The 22,650-nt window shown below is 46.6% G+C and overlaps 1 protein-coding gene across 2 annotated transcripts in view; it reads left to right on the forward strand.

Moving 5' to 3' along the window:
• The window catches only part of ARPIN (actin related protein 2/3 complex inhibitor), a 24,295-nt gene extending 5,397 nt beyond the window's left edge, over nt 1-18,898 (forward strand). The window contains exons 2-7 of one of the 2 annotated variants that reach the window (XM_075575135.1): nt 7,731-7,806; nt 10,664-10,796; nt 11,608-11,814; nt 13,330-13,496; nt 14,807-14,877; nt 15,039-18,898. In XM_075575135.1, the coding sequence (XP_075431250.1) occupies nt 7,731-7,806; nt 10,664-10,796; nt 11,608-11,814; nt 13,330-13,496; nt 14,807-14,877; nt 15,039-15,147 (763 nt within the window). In that variant the 3' untranslated portion in view covers nt 15,148-18,898. The remainder of the gene's footprint in view (nt 1-7,730; nt 7,807-10,663; nt 10,797-11,607; nt 11,815-13,329; nt 13,497-14,806; nt 14,878-15,038) is intronic. The other variant, XM_075575136.1, reaches the window with a different exon arrangement.
• The last annotated feature ends 3,752 nt before the right edge of the window (nt 18,899-22,650 follow it).

Here is a 22,650-nt window from a genome sequence, read left to right on the forward strand (position 1 = left end):
TGGGGGGCAGTACTGGGGGGCAGTGCTGTGTGTGTACTGGGGGGCAGTGCTGTGTGTGTACTGGGGGGCAGTGCTGTGTGTGTACTGGGGGGCAGTACTGGGGGGCAGTGCTGTGTGTGTACTGGGGGGCAGTGCTGTGTGTGTACTGGGGGGCAGTGCTGTGTGTGTACTGGGGGGCAGTGCTGTGTGTGTACTGGGGGGCAGTGCTGTGTGTGTTCTGGGGGGTAGTGCTGGGGGCAGTACTGGGGGGCAGTGCTGTGTGTGGCACTGCTGTGTGTGTACTGGAGGGCAGTGCTGTGTGTGTTCTGGGGGGTAGTGCTGGGGGCACTGCTGTGTGTGTACTGGGGGGCAGTGCTGTTTGTGGCACTGCTGTGTGTGTACTGGGGGGCACTGCTGTGTGTGTACTGGGGGTCATTGCTGTGTGTGGCACTACTGTGTGTGTACTGGGGGGCAGTGCTGTGAGTGGGCACTGCTGTGTGTGTCCTGGGGGGCAGTGCTGTGCGTGTCCTGGGGGACACTACTGTGCGTGGGCACGGCTGTGTGTGTTCTGGGGGGCACTGCTGTGTGTGTTCTGGGGGGCATTGCTGTGCGTGGGCACTGCTGTGTGTGTCCTGGGGGGCACTGCTGTGTGTGTCCTGGGGGACACTGCTGTGTGTGTACTGGGGGGCACTGTTGTGTGTGTACTGGGGGGCACTGTTGTGTGTGTACTGGGGGGCACTGTTGTGTGTGTACTGGGGGGCACTGTTGTGTGTGTACTGGGGGGCACTGTTGTGTGTGTACTGGGGGGCACTGTTGTGTGTGTACTGGGGGGCACTGTTGTGTGTGTACTGGGGGGCACTGCTGTGTGTGTACTGGGGGGCAGTGCTGTGTGTGTTCTGGGGGGTAGTGCTGGGGGCAGTACTGGGGGGCAGTGCTGTGTGTGGCACTACTGTGTGTGTACTGGAGGGCAGTGCTGTGTGTGTTCTGGGGGGTAGTGCTGGGGGCACTGCTGTGTGTGTACTGGGGGGCAGTGCTGTTTGTGGCACTGCTGTGTGTGTACTGGGGGGCACTGCTGTGTGTGTACTGGGGGTCATTGCTGTGTGTGGCACTACTGTGTGTGTACTGGGGGGCAGTGCTGTGAGTGGGCACTGCTGTGCGTGTCCTGGGGGGCAGTGCTGTGCGTGTACTGGGGGGCAGTGCTGTGTGTGTACTGGGGGGGCAGTACTGGGGGGCAGTGCTGTGTGTGTACTGGGGGGCAGTGCTGTGTGTGTACTGGGGGGCAGTGCTGTGTGTGTACTGGAGGGCAGTGCTGTGTGTACTGGGGGGCAGTGCTGTGTGTGTACTGGGGGGCAGTGCTGTGTGTGTACTGGGGGGCAGTGCTGTGTGTGTACTGGGGGGCAGTGCTGTGTGTGTACTGGGGGGCAGTGCTGTGTGTGTACTGGGGGGCAGTGCTGTGTGTGTACTGGGGGGCAGTGCTGTGTGTGTTCTGGGGGGTAGTGCTGGGGGCAGTACTGGGGGGCAGTGCTGTGTGTGGCACTGCTGTGTGTGTACTGGAGGGCAGTGCTGTGTGTGTTCTGGGGGGTAGTGCTGGGGGCACTGCTGTGTGTGTACTGGGGGGCAGTGCTGTTTGTGGCACTGCTGTGTGTGTACTGGGGGGCACTGCTGTGTGTGTACTGGGGGTCATTGCTGTGTGTGGCACTACTGTGTGTGTACTGGGGGGCAGTGCTGTGAGTGGGCACTACTGTGTGTGTCCTGGGGGGCAGTGCTGTGCGTGTCCTGGGGGACACTACTGTGCGTGGGCACGGCTGTGTGTGTTCTGGGGGGCACTGCTGTGTGTGTTCTGGGGGGCATTGCTGTGCGTGGGCACTGCTGTGTGTGTCCTGGGGGGCACTGCTGTGTGTGTCCTGGGGGACACTGCTGTGCGTGGGCACTACTGTGTGTGTACTGGGGGGCACTGTTGTGTGTGTACTGGGGGGCACTGTTGTGTGTGTACTGGGGGGCACTGTTGTGTGTGTACTGGGGGGCACTGTTGTGTGTGTACTGGGGGGCACTGTTGTGTGTGTACTGGGGGGCACTGCTGTGTGTGTACTGGGGGGCACTGCTGTGTGTGTACTGGGGGGCACTGCTGTGTGTGTACTGGGGGGCACTGCTGTGTGTGTACTGGGGGGCACTGCTGTGTGTGTACTGGGGGGCACTGCTGTGTGTGTACTGGGGGGCACTGCTGTGTGTGTACTGGGGGCACTGCTGTGTGTGTACTGGGGGCACTGCTGTGTGTGTACTGGGGGCACTGCTGTGTGTGTACTGGGGGCACTGCTGTGTGTGTACTGGGGGCACTGCTGTGTGTGTACTGGGGGCACTGCTGTGTGTGTACTGGGGGCACTGCTGTGTGTGTACTGGGGGGCAGTGCTGTGTGTGTACTGGGGGGCAGTGCTGTGTGTGTACTGGGGGGCAGTGCTGTGTGTGTACTGGGGGGCAGTGCTGTGTGTGTACTGGGGGGCAGTGCTGTGTGTGTACTGGGGGGCAGTGCTGTGTGTGTACTGGGGGGCACTGCTGTGTGTGTACTGGGGGGCACTGCTGTGTGTGTACTGGGGGGCACTGCTGTGCGTGTCCTGGGGGGCACTGCTGTGCGTGTACTGGGGGGCACTGCTGTGCGTGTCCTGGGGGGCACTGCTGTGCGTGTCCTGGGGGGCACTGCTGTGCGTGTCCTGGGGGGCACTGCTGTGCGTGTCCTGGGGGGCACTGCTGTGCGTGTCCTGGGGGGCACTGCTGTGCGTGTCCTGGGGGGCACTGCTGTGCGTGTCCTGGGGGGCACTGCTGTGCGTGTCCTGGGGGGCACTGCTGTGCGTGGGCACTGCTGTGCGTGTCCTGGGGGGCACTGCTGTGCGTGGGCACTGCTGTGTGTGTCCTGGGGGGCACTGCTGTGCGTGGGCACTACTGTGTGTGTCCTGGGGGGCACTGCTGTGTGTGTCCTGGGGGACACTGCTGTGCGTGGGCACTGCTGTGTGTGTACTGGGGGCACTGCTGTGTGTGTACTGGGGAGCACTGCTGTGTGTGTACTGGGGAGCACTGCTGTGTGTGTACTGGGGAGCACTGCTGTGTGTGTACTGGGGAGCACTGCTGTGTGTGTACTGGGGAGCACTGCTGTGTGTGTACTGGGGAGCACTGCTGTGTGTGTACTGGGGAGCACTGCTGTGTGTGTACTGGGGAGCACTGCTGTGTGTGTACTGGGGAGCACTGCTGTGTGTGTACTGGGGAGCACTGCTGTGTGTGTACTGGGGAGCACTGCTGTGTGTGTACTGGGGAGCACTGCTGTGTGTGTACTGGGGAGCACTGCTGTGTGTGTACTGGGGAGCACTGCTGTGTGTGCACTGGGGAGCACTGCTGTGTGTGTACTGGGGGGCACTGCTGTGCGTGGGCACTACTGTGTGTGTCCTGGGGGGCACTGCTGTGTGTGTACTGGGGGGCACTGCTGTGCGTGGGCACTACTGTGTGTGCACTGTGGAGCACTGCTGTGTGTGTACTGGGGGCACTGCTGTGTGTGTACTGGGGGCACTGCTGTGTGTGTACTGGGGGCACTGCTGTGTGTGTACTGGGGGCACTGCTGTGTGTGTACTGGGGGCACTGCTGTGTGTGTACTGGGGGCACTGCTGTGTGTGTACTGGGGGCACTGCTGTGTGTGTACTGGGGGCACTGCTGTGTGTGTACTGGGGGGCAGTGCTGTGTGTGTACTGGGGGGCAGTGCTGTGTGTGTACTGGGGGGCAGTGCTGTGTGTGTACTGGGGGGCAGTGCTGTGTGTGTACTGGGGGGCAGTGCTGTGTGTGTACTGGGGGGCAGTGCTGTGTGTGTACTGGGGGGCAGTGCTGTGTGTGTACTGGGGGGCAGTGCTGTGTGTGTACTGGGGGGCAGTGCTGTGTGTGTACTGGGGGGCAGTGCTGTGTGTGTGTACTGGGGGGCAGTGCTGTGTGTGTGTACTGGGGGGCAGTGCTGTGTGTGTACTGGGGGGCAGTGCTGTGTGTGTACTGGGGGGCAGTGCTGTGTGTGTACTGGGGGGCAGTGCTGTGTGTGTACTGGGGGGCAGTGCTGTGTGTGTACTGGGGGGCAGTGCTGTGTGTGTACTGGGGGGCAGTGCTGTGTGTGTACTGGGGGGCAGTGCTGTGTGTGTACTGGGGGGCAGTGCTGTGTGTGTACTGGGGGGCAGTGCTGTGTGTGTACTGGGGGGCAGTGCTGTGTGTGTACTGGGGGGCAGTGCTGTGTGTGTACTGGGGGGCAGTGCTGTGTGTGTACTGGGGGGCAGTGCTGTGTGTGTACTGGGGGGCAGTGCTGTGTGTGTACTGGGGGGCAGTGCTGTGTGTGTACTGGGGGGCAGTGCTGTGTGTGTACTGGGGGGCAGTACTGTGTGTGTACTGGGGGGCAGTGCTGTGTGTGTACTGGGGGGCAGTGCTGTGTGTGTACTGGGGGGCAGTGCTGTGTGTGTACTGGGGGGCAGTGCTGTGTGTGTACTGGGGGGCAGTGCTGTGTGTACTGGGGGGCAGTGCTGTGTGTACTGGGGGGCAGTGCTGTGTGTACTGGGGGGCAGTGCTGTGTGTACTGGGGGGCACTGCTGTGCTCAGGCCCCACTCTGTGCTCAGGCCCCACATCTAGAAATGTTAACAATGTTAACAGTAAATGTACTCGCTACCATACAGATCCCGTAGCTGTAACACTGTGTTACAAATGAAGCACTGCTTATCAGCAAAGCTTGCATATCTGTCTGTGCAACTGACTTCGTGTATCAGGGAATTTCTTTTACTGAACACATGAGAACTGTAAATACTCGGCCACACCAAGTGGTCCATCAAGCTCACTGCAAACATATTTCCAAGTACAATTTCCTTCTGATGTAAGATGTATGCAGAATAAACCGTTGTTTGGAAACATCACTTTCATCATGTCTGTCCTCTTTCCTTCCCTAGCTCTGCAAATGCAACATAATTCACAATTGTAAAATGTAAGACATAAGCATTCATGCATGTACAGACACACCCCACATTAACGTACGCAATGGGACCGGAGCATGTATGTAACTATGTAACACAGGCACACCCCGCAATGGGACCGGAGCATGTATGTAACTATGTAATTACAGGCATTCCCCACATTAACACCCCGCAATGGGACCGGAGCATGTATGTAACTATGTAACACAGGCACACCCCACATTAACACCCCGCAATGGGACTGGAGCATGTATGTAACTATGTAATTACAGGCATTCCCCACATTAACACCCCGCAATGGGACCCGAGCATGTATGTAACTATGTAACACAGGCACACCCCACATTAACACCCCGCAATGGGACCCGAGCATGTATGTAACTATGTAACACAGGCATACCCCACATTAACGTACGCAATGGGACCCGAGCATGTATGTAACTATGTAACACAGGCATACCCCGCATTAACGTACGCAATGGGACCGGAGCATGTATGTAACTATGTAACACAGGCATACCCCACATTAACACCCCGCAATGGGACCCGAGCATGTATGTAACTATGTAACATAGGCATACCCCACATTAACACCCCGCAATGGGACCCGAGCATGTATGTAACTATGTAACACAGACATACCCCCCATTAACGTACGCAATGGGACCGGAGCATGTATGTAACTATGTAACACAGGCATACCCCACATTAACGTACGCAATGGGACCCGAGCATGTATGTAACTATGTAACACAGGCATACCCCGCATTAACGTACGCAATGGGACCGGAGCATGTATGTAACTATGTAACACAGACATACCCCGCATTAACGTACGCAATGGGACCGGAGCATGTATGTAACTATGTAACACAGGCATACCCCGCATTAACGTACGCAATGGGACCGGAGCATGTATGTAACTATGTAACACAGACATACCCCGCATTAACGTACGCGATGGAACCGGAGCATGTATGTAACTATGTAACACAGACATACCCCGCATTAACGTACGCAATGGGACCGGAGCATGTATGTAACTATGTAACACAGGCATACCCTACATTAACGTACGCAATGGGACCGGAGCATGTATGTAACTATGTAACACAGGCACACCCCACATTAACGTACGCAATGGGACCGGAGCATGTATGTAACTATGTAACACAGGCATACCCCACATTAACGTACGCAATGGGACCGGAGCATGTATGTAACTATGTAACACAGGCATACCCCACATTAACGTACGCAATGGGACCGGAGCATGTATGTAACTATGTAACTACAGGCATACCCCACATTAACGTACACAATGGGACCGGAGCATCTATGTAACTGTGTAACTACAGGCATACCCCACATTAACGTACACAATGGGACCGGAGCATCTATGTAACTATGTAACTACAGGCATAGCCCACATTAACGTACGCAATGGGACCGGAGCATCTATGTAACTATGTAACTACAGGCATACCCCACATTAACGTACGCAATGGGACCAGAGCATGTATGTAACTATGTAATTACAGGCATACCCCACATTAACGTACGCAATGGGACTCGAGCATGTATGTAACTATGTAACACAGGCATACCCCATATTAACGTACGCAATGGGACCGGAGCATGTATGTAACTATGTAACACAGGCATACCCCACATAAACGTACGCAATGGGACCGGAGCATCTATGTAACTATTTAACTACAGGCATACCCCGCATTAACGTACGCAATGGGACCGGAGCATGTATGTAACTATGTAATTACAGGCATACCCCGCATTAACGTACGCTATGGGACCGGAGCATGTATGTAACTATGTAACACAGGCATACCCCACATTAACGTACACAATGGGACCGGAGCATGTATGTAACTATGTAATTACAGGCATACCCCACATTAACGTACGCAATGGAACCGGAGCATGTATATTCAATACTTATTTCTTTCAGGATGTCTTATTATTCAGATGCAAAAAGAGTTTCATCATAACATCAGTTGACTATTAAAGCTTCAGTTCAGTCTTTTTTTTTTTTTTTTAATTAATTTTTTTACTTCAATAGTTTCATGTGTGCAATCTCTAATTACCTAAAGAACTGTATAGCTGCCGGTCAATTCGTTCTCCATGTATTGATCGGCGAAATTTGGTGACATAATTAGATATGGCATATGTTTTTATTTGCTTCTGTCAGTCAGGGGAAGCTCATGAATATTCATGAGCACTCCTGCACTGACATGTGCTAGAGGGAGGGCAGGGCTGACAAAGGGGTGTGCCAGGGCTTGTGACAGGACATGAAGGGGCAGTGCCTTAGCAAATGGTTGTTAAAATAGAATATAAGACAATTGGTCTTTCAAAGGTTGTTTTTTTAAAAAACAGAAAATGCTAAAAGTATTTTTTCTTACTACAGAACTGATTTATTAAAAAAAATCACACATGCAGGATATTGCCTGAACTGCAGCTTTAAGAGGGAATTTTGGTGGAAGCCATTTTTCCTCCTAGTGTCTGAATAAAAGATGGAGACCTGTAGCTACTTTGACTGTAATCCCTAAATTTGTTTAAATAAAATACTAATCATTTACTGAATAAATGTGGCGTCTGTGGTCCATCTGGTTATCATATTTCCTCAAATGCTTAGGTCCAGATCTACAAAAGGGTGCAAAGCTTTAGCATGCCTTCATTTAGTCCAGTAAATTGTTCCTTTCTGAATATCTAATATTATTATTTTTTTCTTCCTGCCTCTTGTTCTTTCTCTACAGTGGACAGGGTGTCATCTTGGAAGGAACACTAGTGGATTTCTCACGTCATCTTATCACTGACACCAAAGGAAAGAAGGTGAGAAAAAGGAGTGAATGTGCACAAACGCTATCAGCAACCTTCTGAGTGACAAAACCCTCCTGCAAATATTCCTCCCGGCCATATGGGATGTCACATTAAAAATACCTACTTTTCTCTGTCTCCTGTGAGGTTACCAGGGTCAACATGGTATTTGCGTCAATGGGCAATAAAACAATGAATACATTACATATCTACAATTTTGGTGACAGTGTACCAGAGATGTGACCTGATCTCTAGGCTATCTCTAAAGGCCGTATACAAATCCCTGAGACTGTTCTGGTTGTCAAACAGGTGAAAATAGGGTCACTATATTACTTATTAAAGATCAATCATAATGTGAGAGAATTAAAATCTGATGCCATTCACAAGGATAAAAGACATAGATTTCTTGTGGACAAAGTTAAGCGTGTGCAACCATACTAAATATGACATGTTATGTGTGGTGCAAATCTCAGATATTTGTTCCCTCCCTCAACCTTTTGCAAAATCATACAAGTGAAACGGTGAGTGTAGTTTTCTTCTAGGGGTTATAGGGTATTTTATACACTCTGGTTCATTTGGGTTTTCATTCATTTTCTCTTGCAGCCATATATGTCACAAAAGATTGATGAGGGGGAAATAAGACACACAAATGGCCTGTACTTTTTACGGGGGTAAACGTTTTGAGCATAACAATGCATTTGAGTATCAAAAGCAGAATTCCACAAGGAGAGTTATAGCAATAACACATACATTCTTAGATCTTCAACTTCATTACCTCTGAAGGGATCTAATATTGTTGGTTGGTAACGTATAGGGTCTCTGTTTAATTTTATTGTGTGTGTGTGTGTGTGTGTGTATAGTATTTTTGTAACATCCCTTTTTGTAAACAAGCACAGTACATTTTGGATTTAATATGCAAAATGTGTACAAAGTCCTTTCTTTGGGCTGTAATTGAAGTTCGTACTTTTCAGAAGAGATTTACTGCCTTTTCGGACACATTTTGCTACATTGGGCTTTGATGTTAATTGCCTCTTTTTTTCAAGTAAACAGGGGACCAATAACTCTTGAGTAAGACCATAAATAATTATTTGTGGTGGCAGCTTAATTGAGGTGTAGAGTGACGGTTTTTGGGGAGATGTCTCATTTTTAGTGGCCTGCGGGGAGTAAAGCGAGTCGTCTGTATAGCTGGGTGTTTTAACCTCTCACATATATAAGATGAGCTCACAGGTGTGGCGTTTGAGACACAGATCATTAAATACAAACCCCCAAAATTACTGTATTCAACAAACACTGTGACAACCAGAAATATTTATATACTACACTTTAAAAATAAATATAAAATGCATGTATACACTTTAACAACCAATTGCATTAAAAAACTTTAACATCACTGCAGTAACTTGAACCCCCTTTGTATCTAAAGTCTCTCCCGCCTTAAACCTTTCTCACTAACTAACTGCCCCACACCTCTGGAATGCCCTTCCCCTCACTATCCCACTAGCACCCTCTCTATCCACCTTTAAGACCCACCTTAAGACACACTTGCTTAACAAGCATATTAATAGCACTGTGGCTAATACTAGACACCTAATACATAAAGCTTGGCCCCCCTGCAGACGCACTTACCAGAACTCCCTCCTGTCGCTGTACATCCTACCTACCAATTAGATTGCAAACTCTTGGGAGCAGGGACTCCTTTTCCCAAATGTTACTTTTATGTCTGAAGCACTTATTCCCATGATCTGTTATTTATAAGGTTGTCACGTGTACTGTATTACTACTGTGAAGCGCTATGTACATTAATGGCGCTATATACATACATACATACAAAGAAAAATAAATATCGGAATAGGGGGTGGGGGGAACTGACAGATTTTTGATATGTGTAAAAAATGAAGGACCGGATAAACATGCCCCCTATATATAACTTCCCTCTGGCTCAACTAAAACTGGCTACATGCTGACCAGCTGGACCTTGCGCTGCCCCTCCTACCCAATCACCTGATGCCAACACTGATCCTCAGTGGCCAATCACTATTGGCCACCTGTACCAGCGGACAGCACAGCAGCCGCATTAACACTTTAAGCACGGTATCCATGCGGACATGGTACACGTGGCTCGAACACCATAAACTTTTACAAGATGTTGAAATCCATATTGGTTGAGAAGCCTGGTGTATAGGGGGCTGCTGGGAGGTTATGGACAAGCCCATCTTTTATATATGCAACGATGGATGAGCAGCCTGGTGTATAGGGGGGGATTTTCTTTATACTGATCAGAAAAAGACTTGAGAGGATTTTGTGAGCATCGGATACTGAATATTCTGAAATTAGCACTTCAACATTCTGCTGTTTTTAAATAGTTAATACAGGACACATCCTCCTAAAACAAGAAGGCGCCGGAACGCCTCTATCTCCACTATCTCTCCTCCTCTATCTCCACTATCTCTCCTCCTCTATCTCTCTCTATCTCTCATGCGTTACCAGCAATGAGGTGGTGAGAAGGCAACAGCACTCAGCAGGTATCAAAAACGGTAATTGTATTAAGAATACTTACACATAGAACCAATGTTTCGGTCCACACAAGAGGATCTTCCTCCGAGGAGGGAGGGAGGGAATCTTTTAACCCTTTCGCTGCCAGACGGGTAATGCATTCCTGTGCCCTCTGGCAGCAAAAAGGTTAAGATTATTATTTGACATAGTATAATAGCTTCGTCCATGTGATTTGCAGAGTCCAAACCCTGGTGCTTTGCAAGGTTCAGCGATGAGATGAATGACAACACTGAATTCCCTGTGGCATTTATTAGTTTTGTAAACTGCCCTTTTCCATGGCGATATGAGCTAATAAGGAGTATTTTTCCCTTGACACCAGGAGCGATGGTACATTCTGTATCTGAGACCTAGCAAAATTCATCGTAGGAAGTTCGATAATAAGGGAAATGAAATGGAACCGGACTTCAGTGACACTAAGAAAGTGAACACAGGCTTCCTAATGTCTTCTTACAGTGAGTAATGAATATAAATTAGCCCTGGCAGGCTAATAATACATATATTTTCTTGCTGTCCTCTGTAATTGCTCAATGTATTCTCTGTCCAAGTATCTGTCTCTCCCCTGTATTACGAGCAGCTGTATTCTAAACATTTTCTTTGTGGGTACCCAAGAACACCCTTTGGGTTATAACTCAATCATTAATCTACATTAAAATAAGGTTCTTCAAGATTATCCTAATCCGAATACTTTTCTTGAATATGAATCATGTTAAAAGGGAACGATGTAGTCTGAGCTCTAGAGATATACACGGCAATATTATTTGTCTCATATCACCTTTTCTTCCCGACTCCATTCAGTACTGAACTGTTATTTTAAAACCATCACTCACATAATGATTCTGCCTGTTAGCTGTTCCTCTGACATCATGACTTGTTAAAAGCACCACAATAAATACATTAATGAATTAAATAATGCAACTTATTGCCAGGGATGTCGCTCAAAAATAAGACACAGGAACCAAAATGTAAGAGACTTTGGCCCATATTCACTAAAGGGTGCTACGCTTATCATGGCCTAACTCTCGTTGAAATGAGTTAATGAATGTTAAAGAGTAGCAACCTTTAGTGAATACAGGCTTTTGACCCTTTTATAGAATTCGGGTCTTTAGAAGTTGTCTAATTTGTTTACACTCCCTTTTTAATCCAGTTGTTGCCAGAACTAAATGGCAAAGCAATGAGTTGCTAATACCTCTGGCCAGCGAAGCGGCAAAGCTTAGTATGTTGGTAAAAGCAGAGTTGACAGTATCTGTATTGTGTGTTCACCAGAGGTAGAACCTAAAGGTGAAACAGACCGGATATCAACTGAGGAGCTTAAGCGCATGGTGAATAAGCTGGAGCTCGTGGGTCTCACTGAAAGACACGCTCCCACTGATACTGTGGCCTTTTGGCTCCCAGAAGCCGAGGTGGTGAAGACAGAGCTGGAGTTGGGAGAGCAGCTTCGTGTGAAGACCTTGGGAGATGGCCCTTTTCTATGTACGTAACATTTGTAAGTGTAGTTATACACGAAGCTTTGCTCCTTGCTCCGTAGTTATACACGAAGCTTTGCTCCTTGCTCCGTAGTTATACATGAAGCTTTGCTCCTTGCTCCGTAGTTATACACGAAGCTTTTCTCCTTGCTCCGTAGTTATACACGAAGCTTTTCTCCTTGCTCCGTAGTTATACACAAAGCTTTTGCTCCTTGCTCCGTAGTTATACACGAAGCTTTTCTCCTTGCTCCGTAGTTATACACGAAGCTTTGCTCCTTGCTCCGTAGTTATACATGAAGCTTTGCTCCTTGCTCCGTAGTTATACATGAAGCTTTGCTCCTTGCTCCGTAGTTATACACGAAGCTTTGCTCCTTGCTCCGTAGTTATACACGAAGCTTTGCTCCTTGCTCCGTAGTTATACACGAAGCTTTGCTCCTTGCTCCGTAGTTATACACGAAGCTTTTCTCCTTGCTCCGTAGTTATACACGAAGCTTTGCTCCTTGCTCCGTAGTTATACACGAAGCTTTGCTCCTTGCTCCGTAGTTATACACGAAGCTTTGCTCCTTGCTCCGTAGTTATACACGAAGCTTTGCTCCTTGCTCCGTAGTTATACACGAAGCTTTGCTCCTTGCTCCGTAGTTATGTTACTGCCGTTTGAAGGGGGAGAACACTGTTCGAACGCCAGTGGGTTGCTCCTTCTGACCTTTCGACAAGTCCCTTTTTGGATTGTAAGCTCTTTGTGGCTGGGATTAATTGCATCTGCAAGATTCTATGTACTGTGCTGAGTACACACTCGGCGCTATATAAGAAAAAAAGGCGTGTGTGCCAAGCACGGGCATTTTAAGTGAAACTTCTTTGTCTTTTGCCCCTGTTTTGTCACAGAAATTTGTGATGGTGATGTTTTTAATTAAAAATAAAAACACAATTTCAGTGACCACGCAGAGAAGTTTCACTTAGAACGCGCGTGCCCGGCACACACCCCCTTTTTGAGCTATTTGCATTTCTATATTCATATTAACTGTGTGTGTCTCCGCTTTCCAAATTTTGGCGGGGTTGTTGCTGTGCATGCGCACCGAGCCGCACTTCTATAATTATACTAACTGGGAATTCCTTGTGTGTGTGTGTGGGGTCTCCGTTGCGGTTGCTGCTGCTCCTGCGCATGCACGCGGCTCCGGCGGCTGCCGCCCATGTGACAGCCTCTTTTGCCCACAATGACTCACTTCCGTTATTCTACTTCTGTCACCACGAAGGTCATTTGTTCAAGCAATTTTTGTAGGTGCCAGCAAAGAAGTTTCACTGAAACAATATTATTATTTTTAAATACTGGGAGTTACACAGGATACAGAGGTGTGAGAATCGGAGGAGTTGTAGTATTGTAGCTGCTGCTATTGTTAAGATAGTCATGTCCTGATTACAACACTGGCACATTGTGCAGCAAATAGGTAAATGTAAGGACTCGGCAGTAGGGCCCAAGCCTCTCGTATTTTCCAGGGTCTTGGTTGAACTGTTTTTTCTTTTCCAGTTTCGATAGCGAAGATTGACAGTGGAACAGCGACCAAGTGTAACTTTGCTGGTGATGCACAAACTGGAGCTTCCTGGACAGACAACATAATGGCGAAGAAATCTCAAGACTGCTCATCAGCTTGTGGCCCCCGGGAGCTAGGAGATGGAGCCGAGGATGATGAATGGGTATGAAAATAGGAGGTGTCCCAGTTAACCCATCCTCTGCCAACAACTCCTTGTGCAATACGTTACTGGCCACTTTAGCATCAAAGCAGATCAATCCTAATTTTAGATACTTGCGGTCTACGAAGGTTGGACCATTCTTATTCCACAGTCCGTCCATCTAGGTGACAACAGTAATGATGTGTTATAATCGTTCCCAGGGTATACTACATAAGGTAGAATAATAAATCCCTCACAAAAAATAGTACTGATAATTTAATACATAGTTAAAGTTATTATTGAAGAAGGGAACATGCTGATGTGTAAAGCAATGCACTCTCACTACAAACACCTCTTTAAAAAAACAAAAAACACTATTTTTGAAGTGTCTACAGGAAGTATTATTTGAGAGCTTTAATAATAACAATTGTAAAATACTCTGCCCTTGTGTTCTTGTGCTGTTTTACGTCCAAAAGACAAATCTCTGGTTATTACTGTGGGTTAGATGAGTTTTCAGTCTTTTTTTATTTTATTGGGGACAATAAGTTCTATTTTTGTAACAGTAACAACAGATATGCACAAAAACCTTTAAAACACGACCCCAACTCAGAAGTTTCTCCACCAGATTCTCCCAGATCCATAACTCTCTCAATACTCAACGCTTGTGGTCATTAGTCCGATAGTATTGTAGCCAGAGTCAAACTTTAACTCGCAGCATTCCATGCTGTTGTCTTAAGGCAACAGAGATTGTTCCAGGAAACGCTACAGTACATTCAGGGGATCTGTGCTGGTTCATGGTTTGGAAAACAGATTGTATGTTGTGTTGCAATCTCTGCAATCAGATACAGGCATACCCCGCACTAGCGTACGCAATGGGACCGGAGCATGTATGTAAAGCGAAAATGTACTTAAAGTGAAGCACTACCTTTTATCCACTTATCGATGCATAACCAATGTAAATAACACATTTGTAACAGGCTCTATAGTCTCCCCGCTTGCGCACAGTTCGGTACAGGTAGGGAGCTGGTATTGCTGTTCAGGACAAGCTGACAGGCGCATGCGTGAGCTGCCATTTGCCTATTGGGCGATATGTCCTTACTCGCGAGTGTACTTAAAGTCAGTGTCCTTAAACCGGGTTATGCCTGTACTTCATTAACTCGGGCTAATCATATTCACGATTAGTTTGTACTTGCTGATTTAGCTAGTTCCACTTTTCTGTAAAAGATTCTGTCTTCCCAAGATTTGTGATTGAAGCAAAAACAAAGGATGCTCTTACTACACCCCAATGTGCCGATACACTGTTAATAGACAACTACTTCTTTTAAACTTCCAAGGCGCAGCTCAACCTAAAGAAAGACCGTTCTCAGTGCTCCTCAAAACCGGAGGAGCTGAACCAGAAAACAATGTGCGTGTGTGTGTATAGATATAGATATAAATATTACAGTAAAAACATAAAAATATTATACACTGTATTTGTCTTTTCTGTTATTTTTATGGTTGCGTTCCAGGTTTTGAGAAGGGATTCTTGAGCTTTGTGCCTGATGGTTGTCTTTAATCTTTTTCTAGGATAACTAAGAAGAAGGACTTTCTTCTGGAAGTAGCCGTGACATTCGTCTCTCCTCCCTACTCCTATTTAGCAGATCCAAATCTACAGGTAGCAGAGAGCAAAACATAATTGAATTTCCATCACTGACTTTAAAATGTGCTGGATAAAAATGGTATCATCCATTCCGGCTGGATCGACTAAAAGTTACTATCTCAATTCAATAATCTATTTTCCAAATGTTATTTTTCACCTACACAAAGTAGGCTGAGCAATATTTTACTCCATTATTCCATTCTGGCAAATGATGCTTCGGAATTAACCTTTTCAGTCACAGACTTTTGAATCATGTGGCAAAGAACAGACCTAATAAATATATTTCATCTGCTTAACCAGGGTAGTAGATTTTGACAAATATGTTTGTTATATAGTATACGAGCATGTTTTAATTTTTTTGCCTATGTTAAGAACTTTTGTGCCATGTGGCAGTAGAATAATTTATACGTATTTAGCTGTACATCACAAAGCTGCATGTATACATTTTTCTGCACATTATTGAACCATTTTATTTGATTCATTTAAAGGTATAAATTATGCTGCCATGTGTCATAATTTCTATAATTTACATCCTATAGTTAGACCTTGCAGAAGAAGGTAGAGTTGATCATTTTTCTGTGCAGTAAAATGTATGCACTCCTTTATGGATAATTTCTTCTGAAAAAGTGTGTGTGTCTGTCTTTCTGTCACTTGTTAGTCTTCTTTCTTTTAAGGAATTCTTTAGGGGAACTTTATCGGCCATAATAACAATGAAATAATGCAGCCAATGTGGTCCTAAAACGTATATATTAATGGGAATTGCTATGTTCACCGGGAAAGGATAAATCACTAGAGGGATACATACTGTACAAGACACGTTCTAGTTGAGCACAATCATAGCTGTTCATGAGTAAGTGCTTACTCTGACAGTCTTATTTCTTTAACCCCTGTTGTGTCAGTCACAGACAGTTCTAGTATAAGTCAGTGGCATTGCAATTAATTCATGTAGCTGATTGCCCTTGGGATCGCTCTGGGAGACTGGTGACTAATCTTGTGATCACCTGGCTAGGGAGGATGTGACACCACCTCTTGTGTATGTGCATATATACAAATAAATACCACCTCTTGTGTATGTGTATGTGCATATATACAAATAAATACAAACATACATATTGTATTGGTAATGTGTTCTTTGCATTTAGTTAATTGCCCATCACAGAGCCTGCTCAGGAAGCTTCCCCCGCCCGGAAGCGCCTCTCACATGGAGCAAATAAAGTGGGCTTCTTTTCCTGTGCCAAATCCTGGAGGGCCTGGTGTAGTGTGGGATCTTGTTATGGGGATGATTACGGAGTTTCGTTGTTGGAGGGCCTGGTGTAGTGTGGGATCTTGTTATGGGGATGATTACGGAGTTTCGTTGTTGGAGGGCCTGGTGTAGTGTGGGATCTTGTTATGGGGATGATGATGGAGGGCCTGGTGTAGTGTGGGATCTTGTTATGGGGATGATTATGGAGTTTCGTTGTTGGAGGGCCTGGTGTAGTGTGGGATCTTGTTATGGGGATGATTACAGAGTTTCATTGTTGGAGGGCCTGGTGTAGTGTGGGATCTTGTTATGGGGATGATTACGGAGTTTCGTTGTTGGAGGGCCTGGTGTAGTGTGGGATCTTGTTATGGGGATGATTACGGAGTTTCGTTGATGGAGGGCCTGGTGTAGTGTGGGATCTTGTTATGGGGATGATTACGGAGTTTCGTTGTTGGAGGGCCTGGTGTAGCGTGGGATCTTGTTATGGGGATGATTACGGAGTTTCGTTGTTGGAGGGCCTGGTGTAGCGTGGGATCTTGTTATGGGGATGATTACGGAGTTTCGTTGTTGGAGGGCCTGGTGTAGCGTGGGATCTTGTTATGGGGATGATTACGGAGTTTCGTTGTTGGAGGGCCTGGTGTAGCGTGGGATCTTGTTATGGAGATGATTACGGAGTTTCGTTGTTGGAGGGCCTAGTGTAGTGTGGGATCTTGTTATGGGGATGATTACGGAGTTTCGTTGTTGGAGGGCCTGGTGTAGCGTGGTGGGATCTTGTTATGGGGATGATTACGGAGTTTCGTTGTTGGAGGGCCTGGTGTAGTGTGGGATCTTGTTATGGGGATGATTACGGAGTTTCGTTGTTGGAGGGCCTGGTGTAGCGTGGGATCTTGTTATGGGGATGATTACGGAGTTTCGTTGTTGGGGGGCTTGGTGTAGTGTGGGATCTTGTGGGGATTATTACGGAGTTTCGTTGTTGGAGGGCCTAGTGTAGCGTGGGATCTTGTTATGGGGATGATTACTGAGTTTCGTTGTTGGAGGGCCTGGTGTAGTGTGGGATCTTGTTATGGAGATGATTACGGAGTTTCGTTGTTGGAGGGCCTAGTGTAGTGTGGGATCTTGTTATGGGGATGATTACGGAGTTTCGTTGTTGGAGGGCCTAGTGTAGCGTGGGATCTTGTTATGGGGATGATTACGGAGTTTCGTTGTTGGAGGGCCTGGTGTAGCGTGGGATCTTGTTATGGGGATGATTACGGAGTTTCATTGTTGTGACAGTACTGTGTGTATGTAGTAATAAGTTCATTTTGAGTTTGTATCTGCCAGTGACGGCTAGATAAATTAACTCCCCCTAGCCCGGGAATTTGTAAACCATATCTGAAATAGAAAAAAATACTAGATGTCTATTCACATCTCCCAAGTAATATAGTTAACTGCAAACCATTTTATATCCATGTAACTCCCTGCCCGGCTCCTAGGGCGTTAACATCAATGTCTCTTATCTTGGCTTAATCAGAGGTGATTATCTTGTCAGGGTTCTGGATCTGTGCGGTTGGGCGGTGATATAGCAAGGATGGGGGCACCAGGAACTTTATTCATTCAAACAATAGCTTGGTTAAATCCACATACACTGTGTGATCTTGTTATGGACATGACGGCATTCGCCCTTCTGCTATCTGAACCTTGGCTTCCTTAGCTGTCCCTATCTCAGCTCGCTAGGGAGGTGGTGAGGGTTGATCACCTTTGTTACCTAGTGAAGCCCTCTTCTGGGTCGCTTTGGTAGTGATCCATCTTGTAGGGGGCCCATGTCGGGCCTGGTGCTGCCCTCTCTCTGTCGGTGCTCAAGGTTTCATTCTGAGGCACTGCAAGCTACCTTGTGGTAGTCTGGAGTAAGGCCAGCTAGGGACCCTCCAAAGGAGCTGATCCAACTCCCTTGGGGCATAGGCTGCCGCTATATGAACTCAGTGAGTAGCAATGAGCAATTAGTAGGGCCACTATCTAATAGGGACTGTCATGATAATGTCATGCGGTAATAAGTATTTTAATCCATTTGGTGCTTGAGGGGTTAATGAGTTACACTTTTAGCAAAATGCTGAGTTTGAAACAGGTCAGGACTGTTTCTTTGGGCTGCTCTGAAGCAGGGACGTGCTTGGGGCGGGGGTCCATCCTGGATAGCCCACTAAAGGTGCTGACTGTTTTAATCAAGTTCTATAGACCTGGTCGGGGGAGGGCAGCTTCAAAGCCTCTTCCAGGGTTGGGCTTATGCCGGTGCCATGAGGAAAGAATTTACTTAAGTCTGGGCAAAGATTTCGAAAATGAGATCTCACCAGAGGCATGCTTGGAACAAAGCACGCGAGACCTCCTGTTCTGACCTGGTGGCCTCTCTGGGGAAAATCCATTGCGTTTGGTAACGTATAGGATTTTCTGTTTTCCACGTTTTATTTTAAGAAGCTGTTCTGCATTTTATTGTACCTGTATGTATGTTTATTTTGTAATAAAAAAGGAAATTAAGTATTTTAGTGTATACTTTAATAAATCTCTTTATTTTGGAAATCCGTGTGCCCCATCTTCATTTCCTTTTGTATGCCGTGGATTGGATGCAGCCGATCGTACGTTTTTGGGGGCGCCGGTAGCTGTATCACTCGTTATCATATTGTGGTGTGCAGCATTTACTCTTTGTTATATCTGTTTATTTTGTAATACCTTTTCTGTAACATAAGCAGTGTATTTTTATATATTAACAAACGGGAGGATCCAGGGCACTACGGATTTTTAAAGAATGAAATTTATTCTAGGCACACACTGGATCCTCCCATTTGTTCATATATCTTGTAATTACACCAGACAGGTTTTTTCCCTGAACCACGGAGCACCGGTACCTCAAACTGCAAGTATACTGCTGCTTTATTCTCTTACAGGTGTGCTAGACATAACCCTCTTGTTTGATCTTTTTTTATATATTAAAACATTTAATAAGTAATGCTTTGGGCTCTGAATGAACTGATTGCCCGCTCTGGGGAGAGAAATTATGATTCGGACACATTTGTGCTACAAACTGATTTTCTTAAAGTGCATAGGTTTTTTTTGTTTTTTTTTTGAATAATAAACAGGGACCTGAGGCCCTGGCAAATATTAATTTACATTTGATCATATTTGCATACCCTCAGGTGGTGGCAGTGGATAGTTATGATTTGCAATTGAGTAGGGGGTTAATATTAACTCGCTGGTTTCTTGCAGAGGAGAAAAGGGGGTTGGCTAGAGTAGCCTTGTGTATTAACCCCGGTTGCATATCTAAAGTCACGTGCTCACTTGTGTGCTGTTCGTGGCGGTGGAATATTGGGACGGCTTGAGGAGAGATACAACTCATTTGAGGGACCTTTGCGGAGGGGAAGTGCGGGGCAGCTTGCGGGTTTTATGTTGATACTTGATCCTGTAGAGGAGATATTGTCCATTTGACTGACCTTTTGCGGAGGTGAAGAGTGGGTGTGTTTGCGAGTGTCCGTATTAACCCTTGTCCCGTATGCAGGTTGCGTGCTAGCAAGGTATCGTACGTGGCAGGGACACTTTCTCTAACTGTCAAACAATAAAATGGGGATTCTTATCGGTCTGGTACATTGTGGTTTGCCGCGGTTTCGCCACAACTAAATGACATTGCTTCGCCCCGCTGCCGCTAAGGTAAGTGCCTAAGCTTAATCCTTACCCTAAAAACCTCTGCCCTAACCACTAAAACTGCCAAAGTTAACCCTCTAACCTAACCACAAAAAACCCATACCCTAACCGCTAAAACGTAACTTCTAGAAGCGGCCAGCGGTGGATCGGCTATGGCGGAGGGTCACTCTGCAGCCCAACGCCGGCAGTCGCGACGAAACTGCTGCAACCAAATATCCCGATCCTTATCCTACCTATACATTGAACATATACATACTATATACAGGGAGGTCCCACCTCTGTCTCCAGGGACCTGACCTTGTACAAACCTCCCTCCCCCTATATAGATCTTTCTATGACATCACGATCACTGGGTAGAAGAGGGCAGGGCTATGAAGTCTGTGGTCATTATAGATTTGGGCTAATTCTATGCACTAGTTTTTATTTGGTTTCTACAGGTGCGCCGGCGAGTATTTTAAAACTTGCCTTGGAAATTCTGGGGCAATATCCAGGTAATGCTGCCGACATTTCAGTGACATTTCTGCAGACAGAATAATGGCCCATCGGATTAACACAGCAGGGGTCCCTGGCTGTCCCATTCAAACTAGTCCCACTAGTTTTTCTGCAGAAATGTCACAGAAAACGTTGCAGCATTACTGGGGTATTGTTGGTGATTGCCACAGATTTTCCAAGGCAAGCTTTAGAATACTTGTCGGCGCACCTGTACATGTGCAGAACATTTTCATTGCATAGTAGGACACCAAAACCACCGCCTGTAAATCAAATAAGCCAAATGTAAACCCAGTGACAAGATGAGATCATACACTTCATTTGTATATAGTTTTTTATTGATTTGAACAACCCAAAATGTTATGTTTCTCAACTTCAATAATGTAACCTAGTGCATGCAAGATTTATAAGATCATGCCGTAAACAGAAACTAACGCAAAATGCGTGCAAAAAAATTAAATGTCAAAGGTAATTGAGTTCCTTAATACTTTGCATATTCTCCATGTGTGACCAGAACATGACATGTGACAAAGTTAAGCTTTTAATGTAATAAAACAGTTCCTCCTCATGTACAGATGTAGTAAGACTTGCTGTTATTGGTGCCGCTGTCACGTGATCGCAGTGGTTGTGAAGGCCGGACCCCCGCAGCGCAGTCGCGGTAGACATTGTTCTGGCGCCGAGGAGATAAAGGCTTATTACAAAGTGTTTTTTTAATTTATTTTTATTTGTAAATACTTTCATAATTTTCACTATTGTTGTCACCAATATTGTTATCACTAATTTGTGAGCGTTTATGTTGGAATTAAGTGTTCAGTATTAAGAGCCCAGGCTATGCTCCATAAATCTATCTCTTGTGAGAATCTGCCATTAGGTTTTCATCCTCTAAATGTAGAATCCTTTCATGCACAGGAAGCCCCTTCCCTGCAATCATCGGCAGGAAGGACACCACCATATAACACTCCAAATTATTGTCTGCATTAACTTTCATAGTCCTTACCTATTGAGCGGTCTTACCTCTTTTTGTGCTTGACATAAGTCTTACTACATGTGTATGCCCAGATAGCAATGCCGGGTTAGGGCACCTTCCACTCCCGCTGGAAAATGATGTATAAAATGTATTCACTTTGTTACCAGATATTTTGAAACAGCCAGAAATTCAGCAGATATCCCATTGGGTTTCTGATGCCCTCGAGTTGCACAGACTCCCATACGTGGGAGAAATTCAGCAGATATCCCATTGGTTTCTGATGCCCTCGAGTTGCACAGACTCCCATACGTGGGAGAAATTCAGCAGATATCCCATTGGTTTCTGATGCCCTCGAGTTGCACAGACTCCCATACGTGGGAGAAATTCAGCAGATATCCCATTGGTTTCTGATGCCCTCGAGTTGCACAAACTCCCATACGTGGGAGAAATTCGGCAGATATCCCATTGGTTTCTGATGCCCTCGAGTTGCACAGACTCCCATACGTGGGAGAAATTCAGCAGATATCCCATTGGTTTCTGATACCCTCGAGTTGCACAGACTCCCATACGTGGGAGAAATTCAGCAGATATCCCATTGGTTTCTGATGCCCTCGAGTTGCACAGACTCCCATACGTGGGAGAAATTCAGCAGATATCCCATTGGTTTCTGATACCCTCGAGTTGCACAGAGTCCCATACGTGGGAGAAATTCAGCAGATATCCCATTGGTTTCTGATGCCCTCGAGTTGCACAGACTCCCATACGTGGGAGAAATTCAGCAGATATCCCATTGGTTTCTGATACCCTCGAGTTGCACAGAGTCCCATACGTGGGAGAAATTCAGCAGATATCCCATTGGTTTCTGATACCCTCGAGTTGCACAGACTCCCATACGTGGGAGAAATTCAGCAGATATCCCATTGGTTTCTGATGCCCTCGAGTTGCACAGACTCCAATACGTGGGAGAAATTCAGCAGATATCCCATTGGTTTCTGATGCCCTCGAGTTGCACAGACTCCAATACGTGGGAGAAATTCAGCAGATATCCCATTGGTTTCTGATGCCCTCGAGTTGCACAGACTCCCATACGTGGGAGAAATTCAGCAGATATCCCATTGGTTTCTGATGCCCTCGAGTTGCACAGAGTCCCATACGTGGGAGAAATTCAGCAGATATCCCA

This window comes from Ascaphus truei, chromosome 18, assembly GCF_040206685.1.
Source record: "Ascaphus truei isolate aAscTru1 chromosome 18, aAscTru1.hap1, whole genome shotgun sequence".
NCBI lineage: Eukaryota > Metazoa > Chordata > Amphibia > Anura > Ascaphidae > Ascaphus > Ascaphus truei.